The 20,360-nt window shown below is 43.7% G+C and overlaps 1 protein-coding gene and 1 non-coding gene across 2 annotated transcripts in view; both read right to left on the bottom strand.

The window, feature by feature from the left end:
* Positions 1-10,974, bottom strand: part of LOC145349123 (FRAS1-related extracellular matrix protein 2-like) — a 222,162-nt gene extending 211,188 nt beyond the window's left edge. The window contains exon 1 of the mRNA XM_080197492.1: positions 1,395-10,974. Coding sequence (XP_080053618.1) covers positions 1,395-6,435 — 5,041 coding nt within the window. The 5' untranslated portion in view covers positions 6,436-10,974. The remainder of the gene's footprint in view (positions 1-1,394) is intronic.
* Positions 10,975-19,625: 8,651 nt separating this feature from the next.
* On the bottom strand, positions 19,626-19,697 carry trnaq-cug (transfer RNA glutamine (anticodon CUG)). The gene has a single exon. It is a non-coding gene; the product is annotated as a tRNA-Gln (tRNA).
* Between the last annotated feature and the right edge of the window lie 663 nt (positions 19,698-20,360).

The raw sequence follows: 20,360 nt of genomic DNA, 5'->3' as shown, positions 1-20,360 counted from the left end.
GATTGGAATTAGTTTAGGGATTTTAAAAAAAAGGGTGGCATGGACAAGTTGGGCTGAAGGGCCTGTTTCTATGCTGTTAACCTCTATAATTCTACGAAGAAAAATAACATTGCTATTATACCATTATGTTATAATTGTGTTGGAGGCCAAACTACATTACAATGTACAGCAATTGATAAACAGTAACACTAGTTTTCTAATTTGCCAGTCCAGACACTGGCTGCATTTTTACCGCTCGCCCAGCTCATTGATGGGCGCAGTGAGATGATAAAATTGCACACAAATCGAGAAAGCGCCCGGTTTCTCGGCTCTTGCAACCTTACCAGCACCGAATATCCGGCACAATCTGCTTCTCATCCATTTCTGGTGAGAGGCTGAATAATCTACTTAAATGTTAATTTGCATATGTTTAGCAAGCCCAGGATGTGATCATCCGGGCTCACTTACCTTTGCTGGGAGAAGTTCTCTCCGGTGAGGAAAAGTGTTCCCCACAAATAGGGAGCAGTCATCTTGCCCTCGCTGATAGAATCGGAGGCCATGGAGGCCCCCCAGGGAGGTTGTCCCTTGGACAGTGCTAACCTGATACCTTGGGCAGGGAGGGCGGGTGGCTGCTGCCACTCTGCAGGCGATCGGTCTCAATGCGAGGGTGATATTCTCGAGCATTATAAGGCTCACAATTGGCTGTGGGTCCCTGTGATAGCCACAGTTTGGAGTGGGGCGGGGAACAATGCTGCAGCAGCAGAGGCTTGAAAGCACTCTGTCAGGCCTCTTCTGTTGGAACTGTACATGTGCAAGCATAGGGATCTGCGTATGTGCAGCCACAGGGATCTGCACATGCATAATAGCTCCCTCTGCTGCTTGATCAACCACTGCCTCCAGTGGCTGTAAACAGCCTACCCCATTTTTCCATACACTAACTGCATGCATGATTAGGAGTAAAGAATCACCAAAAAAACAGATCTGAAACTGTCCTATTTTCACGCAAGCTGGACATTTATAGTTTTGCTCATAAAATTGCCCCCCGCCATGTACCAAGTGGTCTTTTCCTGTGGCATAAACGTTCTTGAATTCTACCCTATCTAAAAATGAGTATAACTTTGCGCTGCTTTTTAATCTCTAATTTGCTAGTAACGTTTACCTCTAGATTTGCAATGCTGCTCATATTTCCTCAATACATAATATATATTGCATGCAAAATAAATTTGTAATATTGAACATTTAGTAACAAACAATGTAGATTCAGAGTTGTAATGTATTTTGTCTTTCTTTTCATTCAGACGATTTTTGTACCAAAATCCATTAAAATGCAAAGCAATTTTGCACTCATGAAAAAATAAAAGGCACTCGAAAGCAATCAGAGCAATACAGTCATTATGACAGGAAATAAATCTTACCCTGAGTGAATCCAGTAACACTCTCATTTCCTTTGCCCATGTGGATAAGGTATCCATGTTCAGGACCTTCCAGGATCTTGAACCTTAAAGCATTGTGCACGCTGTCCCGATCTTCAGCTTTTAATGCTTTGCTTGTAATCAAAAACCCAAGATGTCCTGTGGAGAGTCCCCGAAGAGTGGGAGCACCTTTATTCACAATAATCTGAGGCACTCCATTGTCCACAGGCATTGTCCTTATTCTCATCATCTGTGATTTTCGCGTTTCAAAGACTGTGTCTGGGAAAACATAGAAGTCTGTGTGCGTGCCATCAGTTACCGTGAAAGAAAAGCTATCCTCAGGAAATTCTGTCCCATCATGCTTGTAACTGATGAGATTCTCATTCAAGTCTTGTTTCGTAAAAGATGTGACAGATGTAGTGCGGTTGAATAGCAGCTGGCCATGCACAGGAACCTGCGTCACAGTAAATCGTAGCAAGCGATCAGGAGTGTCCCGGTCTTCAACAGTCAATTCAAATGGGGTAATAAGTTTTACTTCTCCTTCATTAACCACCAAGTCATGGAAAGTAAGGACAGGTTTTTTGTTGTCAACGTCACTGATGGAGATTCTGAAAGTGCGAAACACGGGGTTATAGCCATCAGTGACTTCAAATTCAAAACTATCCATTTTTACCTCATCATCAGATGTGTGAATGTAGTAAACTTTGTTACCAGCTAACTGAAGCTGTGAGAATGTTGTGATAGGTACTCCGGGTTGATCTGTGCATTCCAGGTGACCGCGAACAGGTGCTCGGGTAATACTGAAAAGCAGATTTTCATCTGGGCTATTCAGGTCAGTAGTGCTCAGTAAATCTGTTGTCAGAGTTACTCTTCCACCCTCCTTTAGAGAGACTCCTTTACTGACCACATCAGGGAAGATCATATCAATACCGCCAATAGAAACATAAAAGTATCGATCAATAAGTGGATTAATGCCATCTGTTACATCAAACTTGATGAGATCACGGATGCCTTCCTGGCCAGTATGCGTATACTGAATCAAATTCTTGTCAATATCATCCTGGGTGAAGTTCATTCCTACTGTGATGTTTTCTAAGTTGCCTGAAGGGAGAAGATACTGCAAGAGCCCTTGATTTGGCCCATAACGTATAACATACACAAGTGTTTTATCTTCAGAATCCAGGTCTGTAGCTTTAAGAATGTTGTTATTTATTGTTTTTGTTTCTCCTATCTCAATTTCCAGTCCATTATTTATCGTCATTCTTGGAGTCTCATCATCGAGTGGAATGACCATTATAATTACTGTTTTTTCCACACTGTACTTTCCATCAGTAAGGCGAATGTCAAAACTGTCTTCCTTGGTTTCCGAGTCATCATGCTCATAAACAATGCTGGAGCCTTCTCTGATCTGATCTAAAGTAAAGCTGCTGACAAGGACAGTGCCTGTAGCAAGCTGATTTACTATCTGACCATGTTTTGGTGGTTTAATGATGGAGAAAGTCAAGTCATTGGCTGGGATGTCATTATCTGCAGCATTGAGAATAGGAGTGTCAATAACGAGACTCATACCTTCCATTACAACAAACTCCCTCATGAAAATATCTGGCTTTTCATCATTTGCCGGGATTATCACAATAGGAAAAAAGTGCCTTTGTGAGAAGTTAATTCCATCAGAGCAGCGGAATGTAAACCTATCTTCCACTGGTTCCACAGTTTTATGAATGCTTTGAACATAATTAATATGTCCAAGACGTATCTCTTTAAAAGTGAAAGCAGTGATGGCAGTTCCTGCACGAGATGTCTCAGACCCAGGGGCTGGTGAAATGTTCTCGACATAACCAGAAGTTGGTTGGACAATAATTGTACAGAGAATATCATCGTTGGGGGTATCAAAATCTTCAGCCTTCACATTTTTCAGCAATATTGCATTTTTATCACCCTCAACGACAGTAAACTGTTTTCCTACAATAACCTCTGGAGCCTGGCTGTCAACAGGAAGGATGGTCACCTGCACACGAACACCTTGCACTTTATTTCCTCCAATGTTCCACTCATCAGACATGTCAGTCAGAGTCAAATTAAAAGAATCTTCCTTTTTTTGCAGTCCTATCTCACCATTTGTGTGAGTATAAATCACAACCCCGTTGATGATGTCTTGTTGTGTGAACCTATCAGATGGGATGCCGTTAACCAAGATCTCTCCAAGTTTTGGTTGGTCCTCAACAATGAAAGTTAATCTCAGATCATCTGTGTCTTCATCGGTCCCTTGGATGACGTTGGTTGTTATTTCGGTGGCTCCATTTTCCAACACATCCAAGTAAGATCCAATGGTTCCAGCTGGCAGCATAATGGTTGGTACTTCATCATCAACTGGGCGTACTGTTACTTTAACAATGATTGGAACCGTATGGACTCCATCACTCACATCAATTTTCAAAGCGTCACCAGTAGATTCGTCACCGTTATGCACGTAGGCAATTTTCCCATTACTTATGTCATTTAAATTAAATGCTTCCCCTTCAGTTATACTGACGCCGGCATATTGCAACTGACCATGCTTTGCAAGCTCGGCCAGCGTGAATGTTATCTGAGGTCCATCAGTGTCTGGATCTGTGGCGTCCAGTTCAGCGCTCGTTATTAGATAAGTGTCTCTTTCAAACATTACAAAGCCGGTGTTGGTTATTTGAGGTGGTTTGTTGTCAACCGGCTGCAGGAAGATTGTGCACGTCCCATCCACACTGTTGCCAGCCGTGTCTTCCACCGTGAACTCAAACTGGACAACGTGAGGAATGATGCCCAGCTCCACGTCGGGAGGGCGGTAGGCAATCTTGTGGTGGTTGACCTGAGCCTGGGTGAACTCCACCACCAGGGTGCTGGGGTTCTCGGTCAACACAATGTTACCCATTTGCACGGGGTTGTTCTCATCGGTGTCAGTGGGGGGTTTGGTGATGGTGTACTTCAGGTCCCGGTCGTCCGAATCCAGGTCGGTGTAGCGGAGGAACTTCCTTCGAAAGTGGGTCAAGCGGTACTCCTCGACCACCATCTGTAGAGTGCTTCCCGGGTACAGCTCGGGGGGGATGTCGTCCACCGGCTGGATTTTGATGATGAAGGTGTGCTGGCCAGACAGATTCGGGGGGTCGTTGTCGTCCTGCACCCTGAACACGAAGCGGTCCATGACGGTGGCCGTGCTGTGGGGCCCCACATGCCGGTAGAAGAGCTTGCCGTCGGTGATGTCCTGCTGGCTCCACTCTTGCACCACCTTCTCGTAGCCCCCGTCGTCTTCCAGCCGCCGCCAGGCATGGGGGTCGGCGGGGATCTCGGTCTGGCGGAGCAGCAGCTCGCCCAGGGCCGGGTACGGCGCCTCCAGGCGGAAAACGATGGTTGAGTCCTCCGAGTCCACGTCGGTGGCGCTGAGGGCGAAGGGCGGGATGGCGGCCGCCCGCCGCTCGGACAGCGCCAGGCCGGTGTTGGCGTTGAGGACGGGCGCCTCGTCGTCGTCGGGCACGATGGTGATAGGGAAGAGGAACTCGACGTGGTGGTGGCCGTCGGTGGCGCGGAAGATGATGTTGTCGCTGTGGGTGTCGCTGCCGTCGTGCTGGTAGCGCACGAGGCCCGCCTCCAGGTCGGCGGCGGTGAAGAAGCTAGCGCGCGAGCCCAGCACGCTCAGCTGCCCGTGCCGCAGGCCGCCCAGCACGCGCAGGCGCACCTCCTGCAGGTTGTCCTCGTCGCTGAGGCGCGGGCCGTGGCGGTTGGAGAGGGCGCGAGACTGGCCCTCGTACAGCAACTGCCCGCCATTGCGGCTCACCAGCGGCGCCAGCGTGTTCATGGGCTTCACCACCACCATGAAGGCGAAGGGGTCTGAGGCGGCGCCCTCGGCGTCCACCACCTCCAGCTCCAGCTGGAAGATGCGCTCGACGTCCGAGTCGGTGGGCGGCGGGCGGAAGGCGACGCGGAGCTCCCGCAGCTCCCGCTGGTAGAAGGAGGTGAGCGGCAGGCGCCGGTCGTCGGTGCTCACCACGCTGACCCCTTGGGCGGCCAGCTGGGCAGCGGGCGTGGTGATGTTGAAGATGAGCTCGTCGGCCGGCGTCTCGGCGTCCTCGGCCGCCAGCATGTCGGGCGTGATGGCGGTCAGCACGAACTGGTCCACCTCCATCATCATCATGGCCACGAAGCTGGGCTTGGGCGGCGTGTTGGGCGCTCCCTCGCGGATCCGCACCATCACCTGGAAGTACTCCTGCTTCAGCAAGTTGCCGGAGCGGGCGTCCTGCAGCTCGGCCACCATGGGGATGTAGTCGCGGTCTGGCGAGCGGCCGCCCGCCGTGTGCTGGTAGCGGGTGTCGGAGCGCAGGAACTCCTCGCAGTCCAGCATGCGGCCGCCCTGCTTCTCGGGCACCAGGCGCCCGTAGCGGGGCAGCCCGCCGGCGCCGCTCAGCGTGCCCACTCGGCAGCGCTCCCAGCTCGGGTTGTAGGCGAACTCCAGCACCTTGCCGTCCATGGCGTTGCTGGTGCCCTGCAGCTTCTCCACGCTCAGCGGCACGTTGCGGGTGACGATCTCCAGCTGGGTGAAGACCACCTCGACCTCCAGCATGAAGGGCACGATCACCGTCTCCGTCTGACTGTCGTAGCGCAGCTGCAGCTTGACCCGGTCCCGGGACGGGCTGCGGGCGCCGAAGTGCGAGTACTTGACCTCGTCGCGCCCGAAATCGCAGGGGAACTTCTTGGGGGTCAGCTGGCCCGGCCGCTGGGACAGCGGGTCGTTGCCCAGCACGGTGACCGTGCACCTGTCGCCCGGCTGCACCTGGATGACCAGGTCGTGGATGGGGTCGAGGTCCACCGAGCGGCCGAAGGGCACCCGGATGCCATTATTGGCCAGGAGTATGGAGTCTTCGGACAGTCCCGAGCTGAAGCCGTAATAGAGATCCACACTGTCCAAACTCTCCTGCCCTGATGTGCTACCTGTCACTGTCAGAGACAATAGCAGCAGCAGCCTGACCACACATACACAGGAAAACTCACTCTCCCCTCTCCGCTGCAAACTTTCCATGCTCTTCCAAAAGATTTATTTTCTCCCCCACCCTCCCTCAATTTCCAAGCAAAGTTCTGCGCAAATGAATATCTGTCAAACAAGTGACACTTCTCTTATTACTTCTTCTTGCTGTTGCTTCAGTACCAGATTTGCAACCACTCTCTCTCAGTCGCGACATCAGACTCCTACTGCACCGAGCTGGAACCCAGAGTCCCGGCTATAAACTCCCTCAGCCTGGACTAACCTGTCTGCGGAAGTACCGCCCCGTTGCCGGCACCGATTGGAGATCAATGGGATGTCAGCCCCCGCTCCTTTTTGTCGCCCCTCTTTCCGGCCGGTGGGTGGTCAGGTGAACTGTCAATTAGGTGACGTCTTCCAGAGGGTCTCCTCTCTAGATGTCCCCAGCCCCCCCGCCCCAAAAAAATCCTTTAGTCTGGGAATAGATCCCCAGCGTTCCGTAAAGGGCACCGGAGCCAGAGGGAAGAACGGTGATAGGGGAAAGGACGGCAGAACAAATAGATAAAGAAGGGAGAGAATGAGTTACATTGTGTGGGGGGAGGGGGGATGCGGAATAACAAAAGGAAGCTCCGAAAAATGATATCTTTTAAAGATTGGGAGAGGAAGCAAACAGAAACTGGGAAACTAGGTAGATTGCTGAGGGTTTTCTTAAGATAGGGAAGTGGGGCGGAGGGAACTGAGAGAGAACAAGGACATAATCTGGTTGCCATGCCAGTACAGAATGAAAAGGAATAAGAATGATGTTTATTCTTTTACTTCAAAAGCTTCAATCCCCGTTTTAAAGGTGAAACTTTGCCAAAGTTAATCCACGTGTTTGCCCGGCGTACGCTGGTTTACGCTACACCTCCGGAATGAGCTGATTAAAGAATTGTTGAGATGGTGCCGTGTTTGTTTATTTAGCACTGGCTTGTTTCTTCTTGGGAACTCTTTAAACTTAATGACTGTGACTTTTCATTGATCGAAAGAAAAATGCTACCGTGTTCTGCATTATTGATTGTTATTATGGTCAAATGAGTGAGAGCACACTATAACTACAAACTTACTCGTATCGTTATTTAATGAGTACGTTCAAGTCAGGAAATGCTTTCACTATTTTACAGAATGTTTTCATTCAGAGCCCGCATCTATTTGAAGCGGTTTGACAAGATTAGCCGCTGTACCTCGCGATCATTTCCCAAACTCATTTGTCTATAACGGAAGACTGGCAACACGGATCCTTATTATAATTGTTCATTCATTTCCATTGCCGAGGTCCCAGGAATGCCTGTTGGAAATAAAAATAGTAACAAGATCCGCGCAAGGAAAGCCTAGAGGGAGCTCTGAAGTGCACCGCCGTATGGTGTTCACAACTGCTTGACTGGGGCTGCAAACTGGCGGTACTTCCTTAATGCTACTTCCATTCAGTGAGTTTAGGGAAGACAAAACATCGATATGAAAAGGGAGCATGGGGTCAGAGATATAATTATAGAAGAATGTTATGCAGATAATTATTCAGGGTTCCACTTGCAATTTTTAACTTTTCCATGTGTTGGCCTTTCAATTAAGCCTTCGAGCCCACTTTTTCACTTACCTCTATTCGAGTTTATAGTGATAAATGAACCCGATTCCTTGACCCCAGCAATCCCTGTTCCAAACCCGTTGGGCAATTTTAAGATGTTTCTTGTAATCGACAGTACTTGTGGAGTTCTTGCCCGGCCTGAATCTTCCCCTACAAAGGAAATCAGGATCAACAACGTTTACAATTTAGCTTACGCAGTATTTCCAGCACCTGACCAGCCTATGGTCCACACCAGCCACCTTCATCTCACAATAATAGCATACCGAATGACCTTACGCTCTTCTTCCTGGCACCTTTATCTTAAGTACATTCATAAAGTTTTTAAAACAGCTCCTTGTACTGGTTCGCCCGTGAAATTGACACAATCGGGCACATCAAAAAGCAGAGGGCAAAGTGTACTCTTCAAATAACCAGAAGAAAAAATCGTAGAGATCGTTAGGGACTTTCAATTAGTAAAAAGAAATGAAGCTTTAAAATGTTCAAGAGCAGCAGGTTCCTGCCAAAATTTCAAAAGTACAGTTTTAATAACATGACCGCTTTAAAGTGATAATGCATTTAAACTAATGTAGCGACCACAAGAAAAAAAATAACAATGGGCCGGAAAATTGAAGAAGTCCACAGACAGAGGTAACTCAAGACCTCCGAGAATGCAATGAAGACCTCGAGGAAGATGCAACAGAACACCTCAGAGGAGGTAATGAAGATCCAGGGGAAGAAGCACCGGAAGACCTCATAGAAAAGGCAATAGACTCCAGAAGGAGGGCACTGAAAGACACCAAAAGGAGGGCGCTGGAAGTAGTGATCATAACATGATAGAATTTAATATTCAGTTTGAGAGTCAGAAACTTGGGTCAGAACAACTGTATTTAACTTAAATAAAAGAAATTACAATGAAATGATGATACAGTTAGCTAAAGTGGACTGGGCAGATAGATTAGTAGGAAAGACAGTAAGCAAACAATGATAGACATTTAAGGAAGTGATTCATGATACTCAGCAAAAAAATATCCGAGCAAGGAGGAAAAACGCTAAGGGAGGAATAAACCAACCATGTTTAACCAAGGAAGCTGAGATTATTACATTGAAAGAAAAGCATTTATGGAGGCAACAGTCAGTGATAGGACTGAAGATGAATGAATTCAGAATCTAGCAATTGAGGGCTAAAAAGATAATGAGGGAAAATGAACTGCAAGGGCAAACTAGTAAGGAAAATAAATTGACAGTAAGATTTTCTTTAAATATATATAAAAAGACATCAAAATGAACATAGGCCCCTTAGAAAATCAATATAGTTATGGAGGACAAGGAAATGTCAGGGGAGCTAAATAAATACAGCGGAAGATTGTATTGCGGTGCTATTTGCCTGTTGCCGTTGATTACCCTGTCTACCATTTTTGCATTTTGCATCTTTGTACTTTTACTGTCCCATCTTTCCAGCCATGTATTCATCTGATATACCTGGTATTTCTGTACCGACTAGTAATCCTGAGATCACTACATTTGAGGTCCTACTTTGCCACTTACTTCCTAACTCCCTATACTCGACTTTTAGGACCTCATCCCTTCTTTTTAACCTACATCTTTGATACTAATGTGTACCCTCTTCCTCAAGAATGTCCTGTAGCTGTCCTGAGACATCCTTGACCCTAGCATCAGGGAGACAACATACCATCCTGAAGTTGCATTTGTGTCCATAATAATGCCTATCCCCCTTGCATTGGGATGATAGAAATTCATGGGGAATCATAATTCCTAGATACTTCACAATCATAAACCATAAATTTGTAATTTTCTATGTTCCTGCAGGAAAGTTTCCTATGAATAGTTATCTGAGCACTAAGAAAACCATATAATAATAACATTAAATAATAGGTCAATAGTCAGAAATTATCTGACCTTTGTTAATGGGCACACGTTGGCAGTAAACATGGAATAATGGCACAGAAAAATGACACCAATAATATATTTGGTGCCTCACCCACTGCTGGGATTCTCCAATTCCACTGCAGTGAATGGAGATTTGGCTGAGTGCCAAATTCTCTGTACTTGCTGGCAGTGGCGGCAGGGTGTGAATGGCTGGAATGCTGTTGCAAATGCTGTGACAATTAGATGCATGCTATAGTTGTGATTATGAGCAGCCAATACTAATTAGGGAAAGGATAGAACACATGTATAAGAACGGGTTCTGTGACCAGTGGGCGCGGCGGGGCCTGGGGTATATCATCACCCCCTGGGAATGATATTTTTGTTTAAATTAAATTTCCTTTTGATGTTTTACTTCAGTTACAGTGCCCCACCAGTGGATGTCACCCCATCGTTTTTGTTTAATTTATTGAATATTGTTTTCTTAAAATTGTGTAAGAACCAGTTTTCACCAGTGGGGAAAGAAAAGTAGTCTTCATTGATGTTACATTAGGTTTTGTGAATGAACACATGTTGAAGACAGATTGGCTCCAGTTACTTCCTTTTGCAGATGGAATTTCAGTGATCTAACATCAATGAGCCGAAGAAGCCAGAACATTTATTGAAACAATTCATTACAAAAAGTAAACATGGCCTCCAAAATAATTTCCATAAAATACTAAGCATTGACCTAATCTGGTCTGGCCTTAACTTGTAACTCCATCAAACTCAGAACCAGAAAAGACAACAGCAAAACAAACAGCTCTGTCAACCCTGCAAAGTCCTTACTAATATCTAGGGGCTTGTGCCAAAATTGGGAGAGCTGTCTCACAAACTAGTCAAGCCTGCTCAATGGCACCCAGTTTGTGGTTTGCCAGGGTCACTCAGCTCATGATCTCATTACAGCCTTGGTTCAAACAAGGGCAAAAGAGTGAATTCCAGAGGTGAGTGAGAGTGACAGTGCTTGACATCAAGGCTGCATTTGACCAAGTGTGGAATCAAGGAGCGCTGGCAAAATCTGAATGGTTATCGAGGGATAAGCTCTCCACTGGTTGGAGTCATACCTGGCACATAGGAAGATGGAGGTGGGTGGAGGGTGGTGGTGATGGTAGTCATCTCAGCTTCAGGACATTTCTGCAGGAGCCCCTCAGGGTATGCTAGGCCCAACCATTTTTAACAGCTTCATCAATGACCATCCCTCCATCGTAAGGTCAGAAGTAGGGATGTTTGCTGATGATTACTGTTAGCACTATTTGTGACTTCTCAGATACTGAAACAGTCAATGTTCAAATGCAACAAGATCTGGATAATATCCAGGCTTGAGCTGACAAGTGGCACATAACATTTGCGCCACATAAATGCCAGGCAATGACCATCATCAACAAGAGACACTCTAACCATGACCCATTAACATTCAATCGTGTTACCATCACTGAATTCCCCATTTTAACATCCTTGGGGTTACTATTGACCAAAAATTCAATTGGACTCACCACATAAACACAGTGGTTGTTTACAAGAGCAGGTTGAAGGCTAGGAATACTGTGGTGAGTAATTCAGCTCCTTACTCTCCAAAGCTTATCCACCATCTTCAAGGCACAAGTCAGGAATGTGATGGAATACTTTCCACTTGGCTGGATGGGTGCAGTTCCAACAACACTCAAGAAGCTTGACACCATCCAAGACAAAGCAGCCCACTTGATTGGCACCACATACACTGCCTCCACCACTAATGATCAGTAGCAACAGTGTACTCTCTACAAGATGCACTGCAAAAATTCATCAAAGATACCTAGGAAGCACTTCCCAACCCATGACCTATTCCATCTGGAAGGACAAGGGCAGCAGATACATGAAACACCACCACCTACAAGTTCCTTGCCAAGCCACTTACCATCATGACTTGGAAACGTATTGCCGTTCCTTCTCAGTTGTTGGGTCAAAATCCTGGAATTTCCTCCCTAAGCACATTAAGGGTCAACCACAGTACGTGGACAGCAATGTTTCAAGAAGACAGCTCGCTACCACCTTCTAAAGGGCAACTGGGGATGGGCAATAAATGCTGGCCAGCCAGCGACACCCATGTCCCACAAATAAATGAAAAAAAAAGCATAGATTGAGATACTACTTAAAGACTGGGGCTTTCTAGAAGGTTAAATTAGTGTTGATGTACATTTGGTAATATAGAAGTTTTATTTCTGTTGTGGATTGATGTAGCTGCTGGAATCACTCTCAATAGCTGAGCGCTAATGAGATTACAGTCCAATGAAACAGAAAATACCTTAAAGTTCCATTAAGAAACAATCTGTTCTTTAGTAAAATTACTGGACTTGTGATGCACACCATAACAAAATTTGAAAGACCCCAGCAAAATTTACTCTTTTGACAGTGTGAACAGAGACAAATGTATGTTTGTGATATGTAGTAGAATACATCAAGATTGTAACCATGTTTAATTATCTTATATTTTACATACCTGTACGATAAGATCACAAGAGTTGATAGATTTCAGTACTGATTTTCTTGATTATTATTTTCAACCTGATGTATGCCCTGAAACCAAAACAGCAAAATGTTGTTCATTTTCTACTGTAACTTTTTTGTTTTACCTGATTTTGTAAAAATCTGCCCTCTCTTGGTTAATTTGAGATATTGCACAATGTTGCCTTGACTAAATATTGTAAATATACATAATTGTTTCTGTGGTTTATGAGCTGTTTGGATCTTTATACCACAGTTTATTGCATGGGAAGAAATTTACAGTGATGGAGCTTTGCTGAAACAAATGGTAATTTACCTAAAAGGAAATAACATTGCTTTAATTAATTCTTATAGAATGACTGGAATATTATAAACCATATCCACTTTCTTTATATTCCTGGATTTAATGTATCTTCTACAAGCCATTGGGATTAACAACAATAGAGGATTGATGCTGTGAATTTCAGCCCTCCTGACAATTACCATTAGTGTTGCTGCATATTCCTTGTGAGGAGGCACATTTTACAGCTGACATTTACTTTTCTGCTGATTTTTCTTGCACCAGCACTATGTTCTCATTTTCAAACTGATAAAACTTCATCAATACAAAGTTGCCATTGTCAACTGAGTATGGATTTGAAATTTACACCTTTGAATTAACGAATAAAATTCTAGTACTCCTGTCAGAAGCTCACTTTCTGGTTTTCTATAGCTCACTTGAGAAACAGGTGATCTGCAGTTGAATATTGTCGCACTGCATCAGCATCTGCACTGCAGCACCTCTGTTTGAAACTTCAAAGAATATTTTATGGTCCAAATAACTATTTTTCTGCTTGTGAAATTCCAATAAATTCTTGAATATCTACAAGCAATGACATGGTTCGTTACCACTGCTGCCTCACAGGGCCAGGGACCTTGGTTCAATTTTGGCCTTGGGTAGCTGTGTGGAGTTTATGCATTCTCCCATGACTGTGTGGGTTCCTCAGAGTACTACGGTTTCCTCCCATAATCTAAAGGTGTGCAGATTAGGTGGATTGGTCATGCTAAATTGCCCTCTAGTGTCCCAAGATATGTAGATTAGGGGGATTAGCAGGGTAAATACATGGGGTTAAGAGGATGGGGCCTGGATAGGATGCTCTTTCAGAGTTCATGCAGACTTGATGGGCCAAATGGCCTCCTTCTGCATTGTACGGATTCTATGAAATCTATGAAAAAGCTGTTTCTCATATTGCTTTTGTGCTTTTTGTCAATTACTTTAAATCGATATCCTCTTGTTCTCAATCATTTCATGAATGGGAACAGTTTCTCCTTTACCACTTAGCCCAGACACCTCTTGATTTTGAATACCTCTCTGTCAGCCTTCTTCTCGCCAAGAAAATCTTTCCCCACTTTCTGATCTATCTTTGTAACTAAAATTTCGGATCCTTGAAACTATTCTCATGAATCCTTACCACACTCTCTGCAAGCCTCACATTTTTCCTAAAGTTCAGTGACCACAACTGGACACAGTATTCCAGCTGAGGCCAAATTAGTTCAGAAGAACTTCCTTGCTCTTATTGCCTATCTCCTATGCCGATGTTGATTAAGCCTTACAAAATGTATGCTTTATTAACCACTCTCTCAACCTGTCCTGCTACCTTCAATGATTTGTGCACAGGCCCATCTGCTTCTGCATTCCTTTTAGAGTTGTATCTTGTTATGGTTTAGTCAGGAACCCCAAAATGTGTTATGGAGCCTGCCTGGATCATAAGTTTTGCACCTTGAATTTGGCTAAGATAAGCATGATATATTTCATTTCAGGTATGATTCAAATGACCACTAGAGAGCTTTTATCAAGTCAAGTTTAATTAAAAATATATTTAACATGTATGGAACAAATCTGTCCCTCAGTGTCAACAAAATGAAGGAGATGGGTATCAACTTCAGGAAGCATAGAGAACATGCCCTGCCTACATCAACGGGGATGAAGTGGAAAGGGTCAAGAGCTTCAAATGTTTAGGTGTCCAAATTACCAACAACCTGTCCTGGTCCCCCCCATGCTGACACTATAGATAAGAAAGCCCACCAACACCTCTACTTTCCCAGAAGACTAAGAAAATTTGGCATGTCAGCTACGACTCTCATCAAATTTTACAGGTGCACCGTAGAAAATGTTCTTTCTGGCTGTATCACGACTTGATATCGCTCCTGCTCTGCCCAAGACTGCAAGAAACTACAAAAGATCATGAATGTAGCCCAATCCATCATGCAAACCAGCTTCCTATCCTTTGACTCTGTCTACACTTCCTGCTGCCTCGGCAAACAGCCAGCATAATTAAGGACCCTACGCACCCCAGACGTTCTCTCTTCCACCTTTTTTCAAGAAAAAGATACAGAAGTCTGAGGTCATGTACCAACTAACTCAAGAACAGCTTCTTCCCTGCTGCTGTCAGACTTTTGAATGGATCTACCTTGTGTTAAGGTGATCTCTCTCTACACTCAGCTATGACTGTAAAACTATATTATAAACTCTCTTATTTCCTTCTCTATGAATGGTATGTTCTGTCTACAGCGTGCAAGAAACAATACTTTTCATTGTGCTAATACATGTGACAATAATAAATCAAAGAAAATTAGCAATAACTTTTATCAATTAGAATCAAAAACAAAACAACCACAATAATGTATACCCCTTAGCAAATATATCTAAGATGTTCTAATCAAAATAAAACCTTCCATACACAAAACTCTTCAAAACAGCACAGACTAAAAGCTCACGTGATACTGGAACCAAGCCCTTTGGTTGGAGAATTGAAAACTCAGTCTTGTAAGCTCTTGATACACCCAGAACAGTTTGAAGTCAGAACAGCTTCCCAGCACACCAGAGAGAGAGAGAAACACTTTTTTTCAGCTTGATGCCCCTCCTAAAACTCAAGCTGCAGCCAAACAGAAAATGAAACCTTAAAATCACAAGGAAGAGAGAAAAAGAAAACTGTCCAAAAACACATGACATTCTTCCTAACTGTGCAGGGCCATAAAACAACCTAGAATAAAAATAAACCCCATTTAAGTAGCAATAAACGGACTCCTAGCGACAACGCAGCAGCAATGAGAGCTGAGAACTACAGAGAAAATGATTTTTTTTAAAAAAGCCTTTTAAAGGTACACTGATGTCACAATCCTCCAATTTAAATTGTTTCTTCGTATTCTTACTATCAAAATGAATCACTTCATCTCTTTACCTGAAATAGCATCTGCCTTCGTTCATTCCACCAACCTGGAAATACAATTTTGTAATTCTACATTATCTATTGTTCACAATGTTTCCAAGTTTTGTTTTGTTACTATCCTAGCTGATGTCCTTCTGGAAAAGTCAGATCCCAGGATGGAACCTAGCTTATTAAATCCAAACTTGAATAAAACATTTATTAAACAAGAAATGTTTAACTATAATGCACTACTCCTTTACCCCAGTTAAAACTTTACAGATATATACAGACTTGTAAAGATAACATGAGAATTCCAAAATTTATCTTTTACTCTAATGTTCTCAATAAATTCACATTCCACATAAACCAATAGGCAAACTGTGGTCAGACACCCCACACTCTGAAACCAAGTCACAGATGCCACTCAATACAATTTCTGTGGCTATCTCATCAATTGCCCTCAGTGCTTCTCAGACTGTGAGCTAACTGTTCTTACTGAAACTCTGCCTCAACACAAGGATTTTCAATTTCTGCTCTTGAAGAATACGCTGTGCATTCTTCTCCCAAATTTTCTCTTGGATGCCTTCACCAAGAATCCACCTCCAGGATCCAACCTTCTGTCAGTATTCCTCTGCCCTGGATCACCAATTTCTCAGGTCCCCAGCCATATCAGAATGACCACTGTTTAAAAAAATGTCAACAATGTCCTGATCACCATGGCTTCTCACATAGCTGACTTTAAATCTGGTTCCGATGTCTGACTATTTAATCATAACCCTTTCTCTGCTTTTCACTTGAGTTCTCCTGAACAGGACCTTTTTAAATTCCTATTTCTTTCTCCTTTGACTTCACAGTCTCCCTGGAATTCTTTATTGTCCCATTTCCTGGTTTCTGGGACTTTCTTTTGTTCTTTTGAGTAATTTGCATTTGGCAGTTCCCTGTCTGTGTCCAGCTTCTCCTGACATTAGTTCACAACCAATTCAAAAGCTCTTGGTGTCTCAGTATGGACCCTGGTTGCGAAGCAATGGCCTAGTTTTTCTTCAAACCATGTTTTAAAGTTGGTAAACCTTCATAACAATGCAGACATCTGAAACAAATGGAAATTATTAATCCTTTCAAATACAGAAACACAGAATTAAACTTACATTAAGCTGTACATTATTTCTAATACCCACAAATATAAATTAAAAACACCTCATTCCTGACAGTGTCATCTATAAACTTTGAAATTGTGCCCTGTAAAAGTCTAGGTCATTAATATATATTGAGTAAAGTAAGGGATCCAACACAATGAACATTCATCCAGCGATTAATGGGTATTTAAAACATCCATTAATTGCTAATGTCTGCTTCCTGCCTCATACAATTTCATATCAGAATGCCTGTGTAGACATCATCCTCAAAACAAACCACAGTCCATCATGATGAATTGGATCAGCCACACAGATAATGCGGCTGTAAGAGCAGTTCAGAGGCTGAATATTCAGCAGCAACCGTCTCCCTAAAGTTCTTCCATCACCTACAAGGTCCAAGTCAGGAATGTGGTGGGATACTCCCTAGCTGCTTGGACGAGTATAAGTAAACATAACTCTGTTCAGGACAAAACAATCTGGTTGATCAACACCCCATTCACCACATTAATTATTTGTTTCCATCATCACCAGTGCACTGTATAACATCTATGGTTTATGATGCAGAAATTTGCCAAGGCTTCTTTGACACCATCTCCCAAAACTGCAACTTCTACCAAATAGATGAATGAGGGCGACGTGTGCTTGGGAACATCGCCACCTGAGATCCCCTTCAAATCACTCACTATCCTGACTTGGAAATGTGTCTCCATTCCTTAAACGTAGTTGTGTCAAAATCCTGGAACTCCCTACCTCACAATATCGACTGTAGCAATTCAAGATAGTGGCTTACCATCATTTGTTCAGGGGGCAGTTAGGGTTAGGTGATAAATGCTGCCCTTGCCAATGATGCTTACATTCTATATATGAATTAAAAGAGATGATTGGGAACTGGGAGGTTGAAATCATGAAGGATTGCATAAACTTGGATTTAATCTTTTGAATTCAGTAGCTGTTCCTAACACTTACTGATGTGTTTAAAATGATGAAGAGCAATACATGAAGCAAAATGATTGCCTCAGTTGGAGGAATCCAGAACAAAGAGCCTTATTCTTCAAATTAGGGCCATTTGGGAGTGAATTCAAGAAGCAGTCCATCACACAAAACAACTTGGAAATGTGGGAATCTCATCCACCAAAAGTTGGTTCAATTGAAATGAACAAGATTGAGATGGGAAGATGTTTAGTTAAGTTTCTGAGGAATATGAAACAAAGGAAGTTATATGGAGTTGAGGGACAAATAAATCACGAGTGGTAGAACAGATTTGAAGGAATGAACTGCCTATTCCTGTTCTCATATGCCTACATTCACTTTGAAAAAATAAAACAGTGAAAAGTACTTTATCAAAATCTCAATATTTCACTTAAGCTAGTTTCAATCAAGTTAATAAATTAATAACACTTAAGTCAAAATGTGGAACCTTTTATGTCATAACCTCTCCAATCTTACAGCCAACTTTTAAAAAGTTGCATGAGGTTGACTTTATTTTGATTGACTATTGTATGATCATCATGGCAACGTCGAGGACACTTATAAGATGCCTGTGCTGGTAAAGCTCAAGCTGAAAGCTTTGCTTGGAATGTTTGAATAATTCATGCAGGAGTGGTGTAAAATAAGCTTTCGTAATCAGTTCTTGACAAGTCTTGCACCAGGCATGTGAAGCAGAATGTTTTGCTCTGTTTACAGAAAGCCTGTTTTACAAATTATTTTCAGACAGCATGAATTAGGCAGGGGCATCAAAGGCTCAAAGTGCTCCTTTCAGAATTTGGTCATGTAGCACCCTCCGTTCAGTCCAACGTTGCAGATGGGAAATATGCCCACATTTCAAGCTGTTTTCACCAAATCGGTGAAGATGGATGCATTGGTGTTAGGAATGTGCAAAGGGAAAATATTTTATTTAAGCTTTCAAGCTGAGTGTGTCCAAATGCATTATTTGCCACATGCTGAACATACACAGTAACACATGCCATAGGCACTATTGCTAGCATGGCATTTTTATCAATTGGGAGGCATTCCAGTCCCTTGTCATCTGATGTGGTGTGTGACCACCGATAGTTCATCATGCAGGTCTATGCAAGATATCCCGATAGCAATCATAATTCCTTCATCCTGCACCAGTTCTCTGTACTGCTTTTTATTCCAGCCAGGCTATGAGTTTCAGGCTGGGTACTGAATGACAGAAAATAGCCCCTCCAGACATGGTTGGTGATTCCTGCCAGGACCCCGCACATTGCTACAGAGCTGGCCAACAATGAAAGTCATGGTGCCACTACAAATATGTTTGAGCAAACGACATGCTCAAGTGAAGTTTCTGCTGACTAGAGCATTCTGGAGGAGCTTTGTAGTACACCCATGATTGGGCATCCCGATTTGTGGTTGGCTACTGTGTACTCCACAAGGAGAAGAGGCAGCAAGCCACCATTGCTTCTATTTAAAGCAATCACAAACAATCAAACAGTAAGATGGTGCTAAACACTATACAAACTAATTAAGGCAGAGAGATCATCACCTGTAATCAAGGTATGCATGGGGTCAAAACAGGACAGTAAGGGAGACTTAGCAGAGTGTTCAGCAACATCTTACTCTTTGATTGTAATTATCTCTCTGCCTTAAGATATTTGTTCTTAGGTCATCCATAGAACCATAGAAAATTGCAGCTCACAAACAGGCCTTTTGGCCCTTCTTGTTTTTGCCAAACCATTTTTTGCCTAGTCCCACTGATGTGCACTTGGACCACATCCCTCCACACCCCTCTCATCCATGAACCTGTCCAAGTTTTTCTTAAATGTTAGAAGTGACCCCACATTTACCACTTTATCCATCATAGCAGTTAAATTGGTTGATAAATTGCCCTCTCGATGAGTACTTTGTGAGAAATTTAAACGAAGTGCCCTTCAGCAAATCAATCACCTGCAGTTGCAAATTCAAGCAAGGTTCCACCGAGATTTGAACTCAGATTGCTGGATTCAGAGTCCAGAGTGCTCACCATTACACCACAGAACCCAACACACTACATCCCTTCACTTGTTATACAGCCTGTTGACATTTTTCACGTAATGATTAGAAAAAAAGGGCGGCACAGACCACAGTGGTTAGCATTGCTGCATCACAGAGTCAGGGACCTGGGTTCGATTTCCGCCTTGGGTCAATGTCGCTGTGGAGTTTGCACATTCTCCCCATGTCTGCGTGGGTTTCCTCCAGGTGCTCCAGTTGCCTTCCAAATTCCAAAGATGTGAGAATTAGGTGGATTGGTCATGATAAATTGTCCATTGGTATCGGGGGGCTTAGCAGGGTAAATATATGGGGTTAGAGGGATAGGGCCTTGGTGGAATCGTTGTTGGTGCAAGCTCGATGGGCCAAATGGCCTTCTTCCGCACGATAAGGATTGTACAATTATACTTAACTGCTTGCATTTATCTATTAGCACTCGTGATTACTTGTAAAGACTTGTTATTCAGCTGGCCTACACTGCTCTACACTGTTTGTATTTATTCTTTGACACTCTTAATTACCTGTTAGTGTCAGGCTATTGGCATTCCATCTATAAACTCTGTGCTGCGCACTTTGCTCCACTCCATCTGACAAGCTGCAGCGCTCCAAAAGTTTGTGATTTCAAATAATTCTGTTGTACTATAGCCTGGTGTCGTGTGACCTCTCAAGTTGCAA

This window comes from Carcharhinus amblyrhynchos, chromosome 10, assembly GCF_965287045.1.
Source record: "Carcharhinus amblyrhynchos chromosome 10, sCarAmb.v2.hapA, whole genome shotgun sequence".
Classification (NCBI taxonomy): domain Eukaryota; kingdom Metazoa; phylum Chordata; class Chondrichthyes; order Carcharhiniformes; family Carcharhinidae; genus Carcharhinus; species Carcharhinus amblyrhynchos.
This window is presented reverse-complemented; position numbering and strand designations above follow the sequence as displayed.